Genomic DNA, 19,494 nt, shown 5'->3' with positions numbered 1-19,494 from the left:
GCAAAAGCAAGCCAAACCATCAGTGTCATACATGGACATGGCTTCACTGAAATCAATGGAATTGAACAGCTTATCCCAGTGATAAAAAATATGATGCAAGTCTCACTAGCATTTTTAAAAAAGGGTTTAATAAGAAAAGCTTTCACTACAGTGACCGACAATAGTGTCACGTAAAGCATGAGGGAAAAATCTCATTTGTCACAGAGGGGGAAGAGTACACTCGTAGCTCTGAATTTGACTGTGAAATGAATCACGGAATCATGGAATCACGGAGTTTCAGAGTAGGAAGGGACCTCTAGAGATCATCTAGTCCAACTCCCCTGCCAAAGCAGGATTGCCTACAGCACATTACTCAGGACTGCATCGAAGCGGATCTTGAAAATCTCCAGAGAAGGGGACTCCACAACCTCCCTGGGCAGCCTGTGCCAGTGCTCTGTCACCCTCACCGTAAAGAAGTTCTTCCGTGTATTTGAACGGAACTTCCTTTGTTCTAACTTGTGCCCATTACCCCTCGTCCTGTTACTTGGAACCATTGAAAAGAGCCTGGCTCCATCCTCCTTCAACCCACCCTTTAGATACTTGTATGCCATAATAAGGTCTCCCCTCAGCCTTCTCTTCTCCAGGCTAAAGAGTCCCAGCTCTCTCAGCCTTTCCTCATAAGGGAGATGTTCCAATCCCTTAATCATCTTAGTTGCCCTTTGCTGGACTCGCTCCAGCAGTTCCCTGTCCCTCTTGAACTGGGGAGCCCAAAACTGGACACAGTATTCCAGTTGTGGCCTCACCACTTTCTTGGGGGGACAAGCCCTAATTCGCACCTGGTCATGCTCGGACACTACTGTAGTTACCAAATTATCACTACCCCTCATGTCTTTGCTGCCACACAATTCACCATCCCCCACCATCACTGAAACAGGCTGCAAGACCTTGCTAAAACTTTTTCCCAGAAGCACTGGTACGCTGCTCCCAGGCACCACTTTTGTAATCCTGGTTTCATCCTCATCCCCCTTCAAACCTGTGTGTAGTCTGCATGCAACAGACAACTTGGTTCCCAGCTGAAGAAGGGTGGAAGAAATATCTTGTTTTTTAAGCGCACAGGGAATACGTTAAATTAGCAGCTACTTGAGAAGGTATTCCATCTACTTGGAATATTCATATTTGCCATGAATGAGCGGGCATCCAGCATTCGTGATGCCTGCACTCCCTGTCTGGTGCACTGAAATTTGCTGGCTGCAATCCCAGAACCTTTCAAGGAAGAGTACATGGACGTTTGCAGTAATTTATTGGCCACTGTTTGCAAACCCCTGAGAAATGACATTCCTGAGTTCAAATTTTAACTTCTTGCTAGACCATTGTCAGTAGTGACAAAAACTATTGTTAAGGACATGACAAAACTTGCTTGATCTTGGGATCCTGTTTGGCAATGGACAGCAGAAGCATTCCATGAAGACTTGTGTTATCGCTAGTCCACTTCTAGAGAGCAGTGTGGCTATGCCAGCAAGTGTTTATTTATTTAACTTGTAAAGCTGTCATTGCAGACAGATGTTATTGCAAGAATGTCCCACCTGATTAATTTCTTCTGATAGCCAAAGGCTTCTTGCATACATTTCCCAAAACCAAAATGAGCTCAAAGGCTTGTGTAGTCTTGCTAATTACCAGAATGCATCTATCTACATGTGTTCCTGCTTCCTAGGTTTATTTATGAAAAAAAAACCCCAAACATTCCTTTCAAAAGATAACCCCTTTCTCCAGGTACCATGCCCTAGACATTTGGAACTATTTCTATAATGAGAAACTGAACTTTTTCTTTCTCCTTTCTTCATTTGTACACAAGCCATTTCACAGGCAGAGGTCTTTTTAAAATTATAAAGCCTTTTTCAGTGGGATGTAAAACTTCAGAGTGAACAACAAAAGATAAATACAAACAAGCATATGGGAAAAGTTAAGTGATGTTTAATTGATGGTTGGAACTGCTTACAACAGTATCTCTGAGGAGCTCTTCTAATATTATCAAGCAGATACATTGATGGTTTCAAAAATTTAAATTGTAGGATGAATGGGTTTCCTTCAAACACATCTGAATGCTCCTTATGACTCTCTAAAAGAACAGAAACCTATTTGTCTAGAAGTTCAACGTAACTATTGAGTATGGCTGTTTCCTTTTTTATATCTACGTGTGTTTTTGACAAGAACAGTATTAAATAATCCAAAAGCCAGTGATATCCTTTTAAAGGTGCTTTATATTTGTAATAGCCAAATTACTGACACTGAGGTCAGCTACAACATATTAAAGCAATGCAAAAGGAATTACTTTCAGTGTTTCTAGAAGGCAGCAATGGGTAACAAACCTTTTTGAGTATATTTACAGCTTCTGCAAAGTTTATTTGAAATATCCACTTGTCATATTTTCATGTAGGAGGTGCATACTGTAGTTTATAGTTTATATAAGGCCTCTCATTTAAGGATTTTGAAAATGTGAATGTGTATTTTCCGCTTTCTTTTCTGTCCTTCCCTTCCAGTCTGGGTTTGACTGCAATTGATGAGGGGACAGATGTACCCTCAGCAAGTTTGCTGATGACACAAAACCGGAAGGAGAATTGTATTGTGCCACCATTCAGCATGACCTAGATGGACTGGAGAGTCGGGCAGAGAGGAACGTAGTGAAGTTCAACAAGGGCAAGTGTACGGTCCTGCACCTGCGGAGGAATAACCCCATGCACTGGTACAGGTTAGGGGTTGACCTGCTGCAAAGCAGCTCTGCAAAGAGGGACCTGGGAGTCCTGGTGGACAATAAGTTGACCATGAGTCAGCAATGTGCCCTGGTGGCCAAGAAGGTCAATGGTCTCCTGGGGTGCATTAAAACAAGAGTGTCCAGCAGGTCCAGGGAGGTTATCCTCCCGCTCTACTCTGCTCTGGTGAGGCCACATCTGGAATGCTGTGTCCAGTTTTTGGCTCCCCAGTTCAACAAAGACAAGGAGCTACTGGAGAGAGTCCAGAAGAGGGCTACATAGATGATCAAGGGACTGGAGCATGTCTCTTATGAGGAAAGGCTGAGAGACCTGGGTCTGTTTAGCCTGGAGGAGAGAAGAGTCAGAGGGGATCTCATCAATGCTTACAAATATTTAAAGGGCAGGTGTTAGGAGGATGGGGCCAGACTCTTTTCAGAGATGCCCAGTGACAGGACGAGGGGCAATGGGCACAAACTGGAACACAGGAAATTCCATCTCAACATAAGGAAAAAATTCTTTACTTTGAGGGTGACAGAGCACTGGAACAGGTGCCCAGAGAGACTGTGGAGTCCCCTGTCCAACCTGCTCTTGGTGAACCTGCTTTGGCAGGGGAGTTGGACTAGATGATCTCTAAAAGTCCCTTCCAACACCTACCATCCTGTCGTTCTGTGATTCTGTGATTCTATAGTTAACTTCTACTAGAGTGGTTAACAGCAAAGATCACTGAACATACGTAGAATTATATTTAAAACTTCATGTGGTTATTAGTGAGACACACCTGATACCAATACCTCACTTCAATGGTACAAATAGAAAGAAATGCATTTAACTTAATAGACACATCAGTGTAGTAGAGGTGTAAGACCAGATTTTGTAGATGGAATGGAGTTATCATACATATAGATTTAATCACCACACTCTTCACCTTTAAGGTTCTTGCAGGAGGTATCGAGGGAGGGATCGGTCTTACAACTGTGTATGAATACATGATGGGAGGGACTAAAGAAGCTGAAGACAGAGTCTTTGAAAGGACAAGAGGTATTGGACACAAACTGTAACACTGAAAAACTTATTTAAACATTTTTAAAACCTCTTTTTGTTGTTGTTGTTTGGGTTTGGGGGTTGGTTGGTAGGGTTTTTTTTTTTGTTCTGAAGGTGGTCAGACACAGGTTGCCCAGAGAGGTTATGGAGTTTTCATCCTTGGAGGTATTCAAAACTCAACTGGACATGGTCCCAAGCAACCTGCTGGTGGTGACCCTGCCCTGAGCAGGGAGGGTGGATTAGACCATCATCTCCTGATGCACCTTCCCACTTCATCTATTCTGGGATTCTGTGTATTTAAGCTATGCTAAAATACTGTACTTCTTACTTCCTTGACCCTGATCCTTATCTTTCTGGATTATTGATTGACAAATTAAGAAAACATACCATTTAAATGTCATTTATCACATATCCCTGTTATCACAATTGGTATTGAGCAACACTGCCTTTTAAGCTCAATTTTGTGGCAGAATTTGGTATAGGCAGAGAGCTGGATAGGAACAAAGTCATTAGTGATTCATTTATACCATTTATATGACATGTTCTGAAAATGCTGTGAAAGATAGGCAGAGATTACATCAAACTGTTCTTAACTGCCTCAGGGCTATTCCAACTAAGGATAAAGAATAAAACCCAAGCTGGAAGCAGAAACAGATAGATATCTGAAATAAATGATGATATCTATTGCTCTTTTTGCTGCAAGGTTATCCCAGTGCCTATAAACATTCCTCAGAGATCCACAGTGTCTGTGTTTAAAAGCCACCAAGCATTTCTAATTTAAGGACTTGTTAAAGCTATTCCCTACTCCTGACATCGTTCAAGAACAAGCCTGTAATCTTGTCAAAAGTTTATGACTAAATAAAACTTCTTAACTGAAATTTTTTAAGGATTTGATTGTGGTGAGGTACTTCTGTCCAGAGGGCTGCTAACAGTCAAAGAATGTGGCGTTTAGCTTGAAGACAAAAGAAAAACTGTTATAAAACTTTTTTTGCTTATTCCTGTAACCAAAACAGCAACAAAAAAAAACCCTATTAAAATAAATCAAGTGTTAAAATAATAACTGGAAAACTCTTTATGTCTTTCACAGTGTTTTGTTACGGAAAAAGCTGAATTACATTTATACTAAATGGAGAAACCTTTATGCATTTGAATTTTCCGAGCACTACCAGATCAAATTGATACCTGTAGCCTACATGATCAGCATCATTAAAGCAACAAATGCTATTTCATATATATGTGGTTTTCATATATATGTGGTCATTTAAACGTATGGGGTACTAGGCCAAATATGATCTGAAAATCAAATTAAATCTGGAGAGCAGATACAGGTTTGTAACCATCCTCTATTAAAATCAAAAGAGACCCTTTATTTCTTTTGTATACATGTCTATCACTGCCAAATCCAGCCTGGGAATAAGAGACACACAGCTCATGTTTCACAGACCCCTAAATGCAATCAAACTGATCTCAGAAGTGATGCAGTGGCAGTTAGGTGACATTTTTTACAAAACATGCTGTTGTGGTTGTCTGAAATTTCTGATGTGCCTAAATGGAACAAAGCAAAGGGGTTCAATTTTCACTGGATGGGTGCTTAGGGCTTTATCACAGATTCCTTTGAAGTGCTGAGCTCAATAACAGAGACAGCCAACGTGTGTGGTGGCTGAGTATCTACTAATACATTGTACATCATAGAATCATAGAATGGTTTAGGTTGGAAGGGACCTTAAAGATCATCTAGTTCCAAACCCCCTGCCATGGGCAGGGACACCTCCCACCAGACCAAGTTACTCAAAGCCCCATCTAGCCTGGCCTTGAACACCTCTAGGGATGGGGCATGTACAATTCCTTGGGCAACCTGTTCCAGTGTCTCACCACCCTCACAGGAAAAAAATCTTCCTAATATCTAATCTAAGTCTACCCTCTTTCTGCTGAAAACTGTTACCCTTCATGCTATCACTACACTCCCTGAGTCCCTTACCATCTTTCCTGTAGGCCCCTTTTAAGTACTGGAAGGCTGCTATGAGGTCTCCCCAGAGCCTTCTCTCTCCAGGCTGAACAACCCCAACTGTCTCAGCCTGTCCTCATAGGAGAGGTGCTCATCTTCGAGACCCTCCTCTGGACCTGCTCCAACAGGTCCATGTCCTTCTTATGTTGGGGGCTCCAGAGCTGAAAGCAGTACTCCAGGTGGGGTTTCACAAGAGTGGAGTAGAGTCAGAATCACCTCCCTCCACGTGCTGGCCACCCTTCTTTTGATGCAGCCCAGGATATGGTTGGCTTTCTGGGCTGTAAGCGCACATTGCCGGCTCATGTCAAGCTTCTTGCACGGTTTACAGAAGGAAAAAAGCAGCAAATAACAGGAGAGTAACAGTCTACTTTAACACAGAGTTAAATCCAGTTGGCAGCCAGTCACAAGTGGTGTCTCCCAGGGCTCAGTACTAGGGCCAGTCCTTTTTAACATCTTTATCAATGATCTGGATGAGGGGATCGAGTGCACCCTTAGTAAGTTTGCAGATGACGCCAAGCTGGGTGGAAGTGATGATCTGACCGAGGGTAGGGAGGCCCTGCAGAGGGATTTAGACAGACTAGATCATTGGGCCAAGGCAAACTGGAGAAGTTTCAATAAGGCCAAATGCCGGGTCTTTTACATTTTGGCCACAACAACCCCCACCAACACTACAGTCTTGGGGAGGAGTGGCTGGAAAGCTGCTCAGCAGAGAGGGACCTGGGGGTGTTGACTGATAGCCGGCTGAACATGAGCGAGCAGTGTGTCCAGGTGGCCAAGAACAACAACGGCATCCTGGCCTGTATCAGGAATACTGTAGCCAGTAGGACCAGGGAGGTGATTTTTCCCCTGTACTTGGCACTGGTGAGGCTGCATCTTGAGTTTGTGTTCAGTTTTGGGCCCCTCACCACAAGAAGGACATTGAGGCACTGGAGCGTTTCCAAAGAAGGGAAACGAAACTGGTGAGGGGTCTGGAGAACAAGGCCTGTGAGGAGTGGCTGAGGGAAATGGGGTTGTTCAGCCTGGAGAAAAGGAGGCTGAGGAGAGACCTTATCACTCTCTACAACTATCTGAAAGGGGGTTGCAGAGAGGTGGGAGTCGACCTGTTCTGCCAAGTAACAGGTGATAGAACAAGAGGAAATGGCTTCAAGTTGCACCAAGGGAAGTTTAGATTGGATATTAGGAAGAATTTCTTTACTGAAAGGGTCATCAGACACCGGAATGCATTACCCAGGGCAGTGGTGGAGTTAATGATTGGACTAGATGATCTTACAAGTCTTTTCCAATATAGGAGATTCTGTGATTCTTTGTAATTCTGTGATTCTCAACAATCAACACTCCCAAGTCCTTCTCCTCAGGGCTGCTCTCAATCCATTCTCTGCTCAGCCTGTATTTGTGCTTGAGATTGCCCTGACCCACATGCAGGACCTTGCACTTGGCCTTTTTGAACTTCATGAGGTTTGCATAGGCCCACTCTGTCCAGGTCCCTCCGGATGGCATCCCTTCCCTCCAGCATGTTGACTGCTCCATACAGCTTGGTGTTGGCATCCCTCCCCTCCAGTGTGTCTACCTCGCCAAACAGCTTGGTATCATCAGCAAACTTGCTGAGGATGCGCTCAATCCCACTGTCCATGTCACCAACAAAGATGTTAAACAGCACCAGTCCCAGTACACACCCCTGAAGAACGCCACACGTCACAACTCTTTGAGTGCCACTCAAAGCCAATACCTTACCTATCAAGGGGTCCCTACTTCAAATCCTGCTCAGTTTAGACCAGGATGTCATGAGGGACAGTGTGAAATGCTTTGCACAAGTCCAGGTAGATGACATCTGTTGCTCTTCCCTTATCCACCAACCCTGTAACCTCATCATAGAAGGCAGCTGAATTTGTCAAGCACGATTTGCCTTTAGTGAAGCCAGGCTGGCTGTCACTGATAACCTCCTTATTCTCCATGTGCTTTAGCATAGTTTCGATGAGGATCTGCTCTATCATCTTGCTGGGCACAGAGTTGATACTGACCGGCTCGTAGTTCCCTGGGTCTTCCTTTCTTTACTTTTTAAAAATGGGGTTTATGTTTCCCCTTTTCCAGCCAGAGGGAACTCCACCAGACTTCCACGACTCTCAGCTATGATAGTGGCTTAGCAACTTCATCCACCAGTTCCCTTAGGACCCGTGGATGGATTTCACCAGGTCCCATGAACTTCAGGTTCCTTAGATGGTCTCAAAACTGATCCTGTACTACAGTGGGTGGTTCTTCATTCTTAGAGTCCCTGCCTTTGCCTTCTGTGACTTGGGCGGTGTGGTGAGAGCACTTGCCAGTGAAGACTGAGGCAAAAAAGTCATTGATTACCTCTGCCTTCTCCATATCCTGGGAAACCGGGTCTCCCATTTCCTTCCAGAGAGGCCCCACATTTTCCCTACTCTTCCTTTTATCACCAGCATACCTATAGCAGCTTTTCTTGCTGCCCCTGATGTCCCTGGACAGATTTACCTCTATCTGGGCTTTAGCTTTCCTAACCTGATGCCTGGCTGCATGGACAACTTCTCTGTAGACCTCCCAGGCTACCTGTCCTTGCTTCCACCCTCTGTAGGCTTCCTTTTTGTGTTTGAGTGTGTCCACGGAGCTCCTTGTTCATCCATGCAGGCCTCCTGGCTTTTTTGCCTGACTTCCTCTTTGTTGGGATGCATCGCTCCTGAGCTTGGAGGATTTTAGAATATTAATCATCTTTCTTGGGCTCTTTCCTCCAGGCCTTTATCCCATGTAACTGCACCAAACAGATCCCTGAAGAGGCCAAAGTCTGTTCTCCTGAAGTCCAGGGTAGCAAGCTCCTTCCTCTTTGTAGGGATGCATCGTTCCTGATCTTAGAGGAGGTGATTCTTGAATATTAGCCAGCTTTCTTGGGCCCCTCATCCCTCTAGGACTTTATCCCATGTTATTGTACTCTGCCAAGCAGATCCCTGAAGAGGCCAAAGTCTGTTCTCCTGAAGTCCAGGGTAGCAAGCTTACTGTGCGCCCTCCTTGCTGCCCTAAGGATCTTGTACTCCAGCACTTCACGGTCACTGCAGCCAAGACTGCCTTGAGAGTGACATTCCCCACCAGCCCCACCTTGTTGGTGAGAACAAGGTCCAGCATGGCACCTGTCCTCATTGGCTCCTCTATCACTTGGAGAAGGAAATTATCATCAATGCATTCCAGAAACCTCCTGGATTGCTTATGCCCTGCTGTGTTGTCCTTCCAACAGGTATTGGGGTGGTTGAAGTTCCCCCATGAGTACCAGGGCTTGTGAATGTGAGGCTGCTCCTATCTGTCTGTAGAGGTTGTCATCTGCTCGGTCTTCCTTGTCAGGTGGCTCGTAGCAGACCCCCACTGTAACATCCCATGTCCTTGCACTCCCTTTCATCCTGACACATTAGCTCTCAGTTGGCTCCTCATCCATACCCAGGTGGAGATCAATGCACTCCAGCTGGTTATTGACATAGAGGGTGACACCCCCTCCTCGTCTCCGCTGCTTGTCCTTCTTGAAGAGCCTATCCTTCCATTCCAGCACTCCAGTCATAGGAGCCATCCCACCACATCTCCATGATGTCAATAAGATCCCAGTCCTGCAGGCATGTGCACTCCCTGAGGTCATTCTCTTACACAAAGGTCAACAGCTGTAGGACAGCCCACACCCTTACCACGAACCTTTTATTCTCCAACACAAGGTGGGCACATGCAAACTGCCCACCAGGAATTTCAGGTGGTCTTTGCCAACTCCTGGTTCACGCCCAGCAATGACATCTTAGAATGACACTTGGCCTGGGCCAAAACTAAGCAGAGACCGGGCTGACAATTTAGCAGTGTGATGGTTGGATTTCAGTACCTGGGAACACTTCTCAACACTATTTTCCCTAATACAGACGCAGCCTGTATATCCCTTTTAATATCAAAGCCTCATCATTTGATATCAAATAAGTTACCAACATAGAATTAAAATCCTCTCTGCCTGCTTAGCACACGCTTCAGACTGGGGGGATGCGATTTGAGATGCAAATAAATGGTAGATTACACAGGATCAGAACCGTGACTTGGACGTTATAATTTTAAAATTACAAAGAAGAATGCATATGAATATATAACTTGGAAATGGAAGACAATATTAAGAAGAGAACTAAAATAAAACATTTCATTCCAGATATTCTGGGAAAACTACAGCAACTGTCATCTTGAAGAATGCTAACATACCTCCTGGATCTGTACTCGCACATGAAGGGCAATTTCATCAGGCCCTTCAGTGCATGGTTACCCCAAAGCACCACTGTCTCTTCTAAATAGTGTTTCTTTATCATTATGGGTTTGTACTCAAGCCTAACATGCCTTTGCTTTACCATTTGGTAGATGGTTTGAACTAACAGAAGGAAACAAGAAACATAACCCAGAAATGTGTGCTTTGTTCAATTACAGACAAAGATGTTAAACCATAATAATGTTCCCTGCCAACATAATGAAAAACAGTGAGATGTTCACATCCTAAAAAACCAGCTGCACATACAGGTGTCTGCACCAGATGCTTCCCTAAGCACAACGTGATAAAAGTGATTATTTCTCACTCAACAGAGAAAAATCCCTAAGCAGGGTATTTAAAGGAGGATGATAGTGCAGGTAATTAGGAGCCCCATGCCTTATACACAAAGCAATGTTTAAAAGGGTGAAGCTGAGAACCATCTGTCCTTTACACACGGGCCTATGTTTTTATTTGTGAATTCATCATAAAGATGGGCAGTTTTCAGTCTGATTTCTCAGGCGAGATCCTCCTCAATCAGAAAATGATTGAGGATTAAATAACTTATTCCCGATTTTAACAGGTGGTAGCTTGCCCTGTGGCTCCAACAGGAACACGGGCACCAGAATCTAATACCTGACCAATGCACATTTCTGTGAGGAGTGAAGGAATAGCCTAGTCTTGCCCCAAAGTATGTATATAATGACTTTTCCTACCTTTGGACTTTCTGTCATGGTAGCTCCTGCCTCGATAATGGTGGCCACTGTCTGTGTACAAATTCTCGAGATCTTCTTGCCAGGAGTCCGGGTTAAAATGTTTGAGCAGATCCTCCACTGTGTCAAACGCAGCAATGGTCTGATCCAGCGCTTCCGCCGTGAGCGTAGGGTCAGTCACTGATGGAGAGGGATAGGATACCCCCTAAGAGTGACATACATCTCAGTGTACTTGGAATAAATTACAGCACCACTCAAAACAGTTGACAACAGTTACTGAGAAACTTGTCTCATTAATGACTGAAACAGCTACTTCGGGCCATCTTTTGAACTCCTTAGCCGGGCCAGGCTTTGTTCTGCCTGTGTTTTCTTTTGCAAGGAGAAGAGATGCCAAGGAACTCCTAAGTAAATCCCAGAGGAGATGCAGGGAGTGGAAGCACTGCCACTGCTGGGCTGTCAACATGCACACCCACTCCTCAAAGGGGATGGGGGTTTGCACGTATACTATGATGTAATGGAAATGTCTTTTGAAACCACTGTGGTGGCCATGACCACAGAAGGGAGGTGCCTTGAAGTGATGGGGTGCTGCCTTCACAGCTCCGCCAGCTCTGTTGGTAAATCCTTAACAGGCAGATCAGAAACCACAGCAAAGACAAAGGCAACAAGTCCACTACACAGTGTTTCTTTCCCTGATCAATTTGGTCAACAAATTTGGCTTGGTTAAAGACTTGAAAAGATGGCCCTTTATTAGCGAGAATTAAATGTATTATGAAACACCGATGAATGTCAGCTCTCCTACCCTTTTACCAAAAACACAAGTTACTAAGAAAACAAGAAAAAACATGATATTTGGATCTCAGCAATGTAACAATCAATATTGGGATTGCCAACAAAGTGACGTCCTCACAATTATATCATAATACCAAATGGAGTATTATTTCCCACCAGGAAGGGGAAGAACTATTCTCTGAGCATATTTGGTTCCCACTGAACTTGTGGCACAATTTGACTTTGTCAGAAATACTGCAGCAATTTCATTTTTATTGGAGAGGACTTTAAACATTTTTAATAATTGTTATTTAACATCACAATATTCACTACCCTGATATCACTTTTTCCCTTGTCCGAGCACAAAGCCTCACAGTATGTGTAAAATATGTGCAAGAAAAACTGTTAATGCAGATCTGTTACTTTCTGAAGGACCACAATCAAAATACCTGATTTTGTCCAACAAGAGGCATAATATAGTACAAGAGTTGTTTGAATTCTGTCTTACAAATTAAAACATTGGGGGAAAACCCCTAGAAAGCCTCTTCTCATGAAAACCCAGCTCAGGAGTAATGTAGCAGAAACATGCCATTTAAAATTAATGGCTCCCCACAATAATTTTTTGCCTCATCTCCCAAGTAAATGCATATGTTAAACTATTAATCTTTGTGATTAACTTCACTCAGTTGGGTAGTAATGGAAAGGTCAACTCATCTGAGTAAAGTTACTCACTTGTTTGCAGGACTGTGTCTTTCAATGCTTACTAAAATAGTTATAAAGTATATATGTCTTTTCAAATAAAACATTTGTCTTTAACAGTAAGCTATATCACAAAACTAACAATATCCTTTGTATTTTACTGCATACGTTTGCTGAAAGTATGGACAGTCCAAAGTATTAAAAACAAGAGAGAGAAGAAATAGAAAAAATTGCAATAGTGTGGTCAAGAACGCATAGCTCTGCTTTACTGCTTACTGCCAAGAGCACAAGAAGGTCCAGAGAGCCCACTTGTGACTGCAATGCCTCTACAATGCAGTGCTAAATAAGACACAGTGCAGATGGCTGTAAAAATTCATGACCCATTAAAGGGAAGGCATACCTCAAAGCATCTCTCCTGACTTCTAAGTGGCTTGGAAAAGAGACCGGCAGAGAGATGGGAGCCCCAGGAGTTGAAAATCTCATGCCAGTGGTGTTATCCAAAACAATGCTGCAGGAGAGCTGTGGGCGGGCATCACGCAGTGTGCTAACGCAGTCTTTGAGGTTACAAAATTAAAACGCACCCAAATGCTACTTGCTTACTGAGGAGAGCTCAGTGGAGCTCATGGCTCATCTGTGACCGCAGCGACAACAGGGAAATGTCGGTCCCTGACTACCTTTCAAAAACCAGGGAGATGGTGCAAGGATGCTGAAGAAACAGCAGCATAAAAACCAGGGCATAGGTGTGGGGCTCAGATGACGTGAGAGCTTTTTTCACGTGTACAAATGTGCATTTAATTACAGAACCGCAGGTCAGGCTGTGAATTTGTAGGGCATTTCAAACTCATTCAGGCAGCAGGCATTCCCCATTTTCTTTTCATATAAAAGCTCCTACTCAAGAGATTTGTGCAACCTCGTTCACACACAGAAGAAAGCTTAACTTTTTCTCGGTGACAGCCAAGTCAAGAGGAATTATTTCAACAGCTCAGATAACCTACTGGCTGCGACATCATGTGACGAGCCCAAAAGCAACTTCAAAGCTTCCAACCCAACTGCCTCTCTTTTGTCCTGCCAAGAACGAGGCGCTAGCTTTAGAAGAGCTTGTGCTCATCGTAATCTGGCTTCTGAGATCACATCCAAGGAGAGGGCAAGAGTGAAATGCAAGAGGCAATGAATAACTTCTTGCTATAGATTTTCCACATTATGTACCTCTTCTACGTTTCTTAAAAGCACTGAACGCATTTTTAATTTCATGGGACACAAAGGTGTCTTTTTTGTCAGTGCTTTTAGCCTTAATTTCTGTTTCCCCATTCTTTTTTTTATTTTCTGTCTGCCTTGTGAAGCTGACAGGCAGTTCAATGTGCATCACAGTTGTTTGTTGGTCATAACATGACTTCACAAATAAGGGAAAACAACCTAATAAGGAGTGAATTTTATTTCCTTTTTTTTTTTTTTTTTTTTCTGGGTTTGCCATGCAGGTTTAAGGGTAAAAGTACTGCGTTTAGCTTTCTGAGAAAAAAAGCACCCAAAATACGGACTCTGTGATATGACCTCGGGCAAGGAAGAAAAAATTTGCTCACTCTCAATTTTTCATTCTGAGTTGTGATGTACCCAGATCCTAAAATGAGTCGTTGGATTGCCTATGGGTTTGAGGAGCAAAACTTAGATCTGCTGTGCTGAGTATCAGCAGAACAGTATGTCATCTTGTTGCTAACAGACAGGTCTGAGTTTGTCCTTCTGCCCCTCAGGACCACACAGAATCCCTGAGCCTTTCTCTGCTGAAGAATTCAGGTGTCCTCAGACATGTTCCTTGGTGCCTTTGGGAAAAATTACTCAACCCCCCTACCTTATTTTCCCTGAGGATAAGAGAGGGCTAGTGGGTGCAATGCATGCCCAGTGGAAGAAGGTATGTTTTATTAGATAGGGGATGGCATGGGAAAACCAATGAAACCGGGGTTCTGCTTCTGGTTTAGCTGTAGGTTTCTGTGTGACCTTGGGCATCAGCTTGCTACCTCTAATATTGGTACCGAACTTCCCTACTTGTAACACAGAAACAACAACTTTTCAGAAACAAATATATGTGAAAGACAAACTTTTTTTTTCAATATGAAAAGAATATGGGATTATTCTTTGGCATATTGTGCACCTTACGATGTTAAGGAGCATAACTAACATGGCGTTTACCATATACTTGATCTCATTTTCATAGTAACCTGATGAGGGAGCCCTAGGCTTACATTTTCAAACATCAGCCTACCATATTTTGAAACAAAATATTCTATCACATAGATTTTTTTTCCCAACTCCACATTAGAATGAGAAATGAGTTTACATCTTTCAGTAAAACAGAGTTTTAGCATCTCCTGCTTGGCACATCCAGCAGATCTCAGCCCTGCTAACATTACTACCCAGGACTTTCAGCATAATTAGTTCAAGGCTATCAATGCATCATATCATGAAGGGTAAACATGAGTGAGATTGGCCTAACCTCTTCTAACTTTGACAACACAGAATTTTCTCTCTACTTGCTATCTGGCTTGGACACTAATCAGAAAAATTTACCCATATTTTATTTACTGCTCCTCCACTGGCAACTTCTGGCAGCTACTGTAACAAAGACACCATCACTAAACCCTCTTTCCCGAATGCTCCAAACGGTGTTCTCAACTCTGCTTTGAGTGCTTATCCTCATCTCATGTGTTTTAAGAGGAGTTTAAAAGAGCTGTGAGATGGTGTTCGACCAGCCAGCAGAGTGCACAGAAAAAGACAGCCCGTATTACAAATACTGATGCTACATTGCCATTCCACAGCATTTAACTGTACTTGGAAAATAAAAGAGATTTTTGGCCAATGACATAAATGAAATGTAATGAAGAGAAAAATAAAATTTCATACTGGATTACTTGTTTTCCTTTTTTTTCTTCCCAAGTTGCATCTCACTGCTAAATATGGAGACTTCAGATATAATGTTTTATTAAAAACACGTTAAGAAATCTCATTATTGACAATGAAAAGCTAGATCTGTTTTCCTGCTACCCTGTTTTAAGTATAGTCTTCTATTTAGTTCAAAACATTTTACCATTGAAAATTGTAAAGAGTATATATCCTGTATTTTCATCTTGGTGGGATGAGTTTGAAAGCACAAAATGTTTCCCAATGACTATCTCGTGGTTACAACAGCTAATGGCATATCCTGAACCTTTTCTCTTTAAAAACACACTGGCTGACTGCAGTATGAGTCGGATAAACATTTATTTCATCCTCTGCCAAAGGTAAATACATGGTTCCTCTGTGCAGGTACCACTCACTAAAGTGAGTTGGATTCAAGCCATCCTATCAATCCATCCATGGGCAAAATAGTAACAAATGACTTACTGAGACAGAGCTTGTGACTGACTCCCAGTTGGTTTCTGAGGCTGCATGCTGGAAATCATCCTAAGGGGAAAAACCCACAGGAAAAATCACCATTAATGCAATGTCCTAAATTAACTGCGGAACCTAAAAAATGTCTCAGCGTTCAACATTTGTCACCTTTTCCAACCCTCTTTAATGCAAGAGGCCCTTGCCATGTGCCATTCCTAAATAATGCTACCTACATTCCAGTTCCTCCCTTTTCATTGTTTATAAACAAGTTCCTTGTGAGCTTGCTGGGGCAAGAATAGGCATTATTATTATTTGTAATATGATATATGCTGCTTTGCATAGCAGGACGTAATCTGGTCAAGGCCATTAGATTTATCTCCCAACACGAATATTAAACATCACCTCTGTATTGTTCATAGTCGGAGTATTAATATGGTTCCCCAAACTGATCCGTTCTGGAAAGAATGAAGACATGCTAATACCCTGGTAGTACTTAGCCAAGGTGAAAAGCAGGGTAATCCAATCCATTTGAAATGTAGTCCGAACAGGACTGTACTGCTTTTGGTGCTTGTGCTGAACAGGACTTGCTCATCTGTGCAGAGCACTGAATGGCACTATGTCCTCTACATCAAAAAACACAGCCACAGCACATTCACAATAGAAGTGTCATCACACAAAACCTCTGGGCATTTATGATTAATTTGAGCACAGGGACGGGATTCCTCTCATCTGTCTTTGGATATCTACAAAGCAAACATCTAAGCTAGTCGCTCTTGTTTCCATTTACAGTCAACTAAAACTAGCAATTTTAGGGTGCAAATCATCTGATCTATTTTAGAACCTTAATTTGGGATGACATTGCATCCTAAAAATGCTTTTTTCTCTCCATTGTCTACAAAGGGAGCCTGGGAAGATTAGAGATGTCAAAATTGTAGATATTGACATGTGGTCACCTGAATCCAAATCCCCTTGTCTGACCAGTGATGGGCAATGATTACTTAAATAATGAAGAAGCCATTTCTTTAATCTTTTGGCAGTTCTACTCATTTCTAACTGCAATAATTAAACCATGAAAAATGGAAAAAAAGGCAGCATTACAGAATGGTTATTAAACATACACATGCAGCGAATAGCTAATGATTGGCATGAATAGGCAGGTAAGGAAAGTGGACTGAAGTGACAGCATACTGAGATTTTCATTTCTAATAACAGATTTTATAATGAAAGGATTTAAAGAAGACGGATCAATGCCTGGGCTCACCATTTTACACTGACTCAATATCTGCTACGCATTTTTTAAATTGGCAGTTGAAAGGGAAAATGGAAAGATAGCTGCTCAGCTGATGTTCTCTAGAGTCAAAGCTGCACTGGACCATACATATATGCATATATTCAATTATTTCTTAGGAATGGAAAAGAGAAAATTGATCACATAATCTGCTAATTCATCAATAAAATTCTCCTTTTGTCAAGAAGGAACAGAGCAGCTTTCAGATCCAGACTCAATATACATGGTATTTTAATTTTTTTCATTTGCTATAGAAAAAAATTCAAATGTCTCAAAGGTCACAAGATTTTTTATTCAATATTGTTACCATTTCTTCTTCCTTAAAATGTTCCTTTCTCTCAAATTTGAGGCAGCAACACTGTAGTCATTTCTTCAGTACTTAAGATCAGTAGAAGTTAAGAAACCCCATCACACTATAGTGTCACTAAGTGACCACCACAACTGCAGGGCTATTAAAACGTTAATAATTAAAGCGGTCATTTTCTTCTAGAATACAGAAACAAAACATTATTGGTGACATTTTTAATGCAGGGTTTTTTTTATAAACAGTAAACAGATCCGTAAATGCTACGATCAGGTCATAAATAATTCAGGAGCAGTGGGCTACCTTGGCCACATTCTCTGCACATTTGGTTGCCCAGTTCTTGACAAGCCATGTTTTAATGTACATAAATGGATTTGAATAGCTCATGGATCTCTGGTAATGGTTGCCAGTTGCAAAACTTGGAAATAATTTTCTCTCTGTCATTAGCTTCCATTTAGCACTTCCAGAAAAAAAGTGGCATTGAGTTCTGAGGCATTATTTTAAAACAGGAACAATCTGCCTCATTGAATGTCTGGAGAAGACCATAGACAAGGAATAATTTTGTGTTTGAAGTGACGGTCCCCTTGTGTTATCTAATTGTAGATATCAAAACTGTTTCTTTAGCCTATGATTCTTTGAGATGGTTGATGCCAGGGAACCCCTCCAAAACCCTGAGATAGACATGTGTACCACCTGCTTCTTGGATTTCAAACCTGATGACTGCACATTTTGACTCTGTGATTATATTTCATCTGCATAAACTATTCTCAACTATATGGCTTTGTTCCACGATCACTTAAGGCAGCTGCAGTCATTCTTGGCTTCTCGGAGCTTTCAACCTCTACAGTTTGAAGATTATTATTATCTATGGCTTCTGCTTGCAGCTATTTCAAGTAATAATATCAAAGTGGTTCTCATCATTACAAAACCCTCTCCTCCTTTCTCACCATTGTCCCTAGCAGAACCTGAAGGACAAATCTACATTCAGTGCTATCTATTCAACTGATACTACCTTGTTTACGTGAATTTCTATATGATCACTCGGCTATTGTTTTCCTCATTACTTAAAATGACATTAAAACTTCTAGTTAAAACATAAAAAATTTAAATCTTTTTTTCACTGAATACTGGAAAAACAGGGTAGTAATAATTTGGCTACATCACCCTGACAACAGTGCTTTTATTTTCGTACGTGTGTCATGGTAACATAACAACATTACATGAGACTTCAGCAAAGCATTGCATTAACTCTTCTACAAGCAGAAAAATACAGGCAAAGCAACAGGGTTACCAATCACCTTCTGATAGTAGCTACTTTTACTGAAGAAAAATGACTTCCATACTTCAACTTCCAAAATTACACCTCAGCAAGACAAATCCTGAGTCAGTCCTTAGAGTTAAATATGTATGGACATTGATATATTGCTCTTGGCTCTGTTTCAGACAAAGATAAGATACTCTCTCCTTCGCAGACTGACTTTGTCTATAGCCTGTCTCCCACCACTGATCTCCAATAAGTGACAAGGCATCATGGGGAATACTCTCTGTTTCACCAAAGGCTTTCACAAGTGGAGATTATGAGGCAAAATCACTGTTATCAAGGATATACGAGATTGCAGAGCCAAATAGCACTGGTGACTGGGGCAGATGGCTTGCAGCCTGGGGGTCCATGACTTGCATCAGCACAGGCTCCGTTGGGCTCAAGCCATGGCATTTGACAGGGTCAGTAGGAACAGGGGGGCATCAGGAAGACACCGATGATGAGGCTTGGGAAGCTCCCCAGTTTGAGAAACATGTTGTCCATGACTCACTTTGCTGTACCACAAATACAGCAAAACATGTGAGTCCTCCCAGCCATGCTGAATTACTGCCTGGTCCTCAAATTAAAAGCAAGAAACACTGTCTAACATTTCTGTGATTCTTCATTTTTTACATACTTTATGACCGTAGTCCAGTCTTTTGTCATCTTGGTGCTTGACATCTATGAGCCATGATGCCTGGGACATGCAATAACCACCATAGGACGGGCACAACACTGAAAAGAGGCAGCCCCACATCTCTATAAGATCCTCTTTCAACTCTTTCTCCTAATCTGCAGGTCCCTGGGGTGACTGGATTACGTTTATCTGCCAAAAAAACTATAAACTACAGCTAATAAAAGCTGAGGTGATGCTCTCCACTTCAGGGAGCAGGAAAGGTTCACATAAGACTTGTGGTTAAGAAGAGCCCAGACAGCATCCTAGACTGACATTCAGGGCCTACCAAGTTTAATAAGGTCCTCTCCTGAAGGAGCAACCTTCTCTACTGTGACCTTGTCATGGGAGTGGAA

General features: G+C 42.3%; 1 protein-coding gene across 3 annotated transcripts in view; it reads right to left on the bottom strand.

The window, feature by feature from the left end:
• Positions 1-19,494, bottom strand: part of PDGFD (platelet derived growth factor D) — a 155,019-nt gene that overhangs the window by 21,401 nt on the left and 114,124 nt on the right. For 2 of the 3 annotated variants that reach the window (XM_082497045.1, XM_082497046.1), the window contains 2 exons: positions 15,586-15,645; positions 10,750-10,951 (listed from right to left, as the gene is read on the bottom strand). In XM_082497045.1, coding sequence (XP_082353171.1) covers positions 10,750-10,951; positions 15,586-15,645 — 262 coding nt within the window. The remainder of the gene's footprint in view (positions 1-10,749; positions 10,952-15,585; positions 15,646-19,494) is intronic. The other variant, XM_082497047.1, reaches the window with a different exon arrangement.

The sequence above is a fragment of the Vanellus vanellus genome (genome assembly GCF_965231255.1).
Source record: "Vanellus vanellus genome assembly, chromosome: 1".
NCBI lineage: Eukaryota > Metazoa > Chordata > Aves > Charadriiformes > Charadriidae > Vanellus > Vanellus vanellus.
Note: the sequence above shows the minus strand (reverse complement) of the source record. Positions and strands in the feature narration are given on the sequence as shown.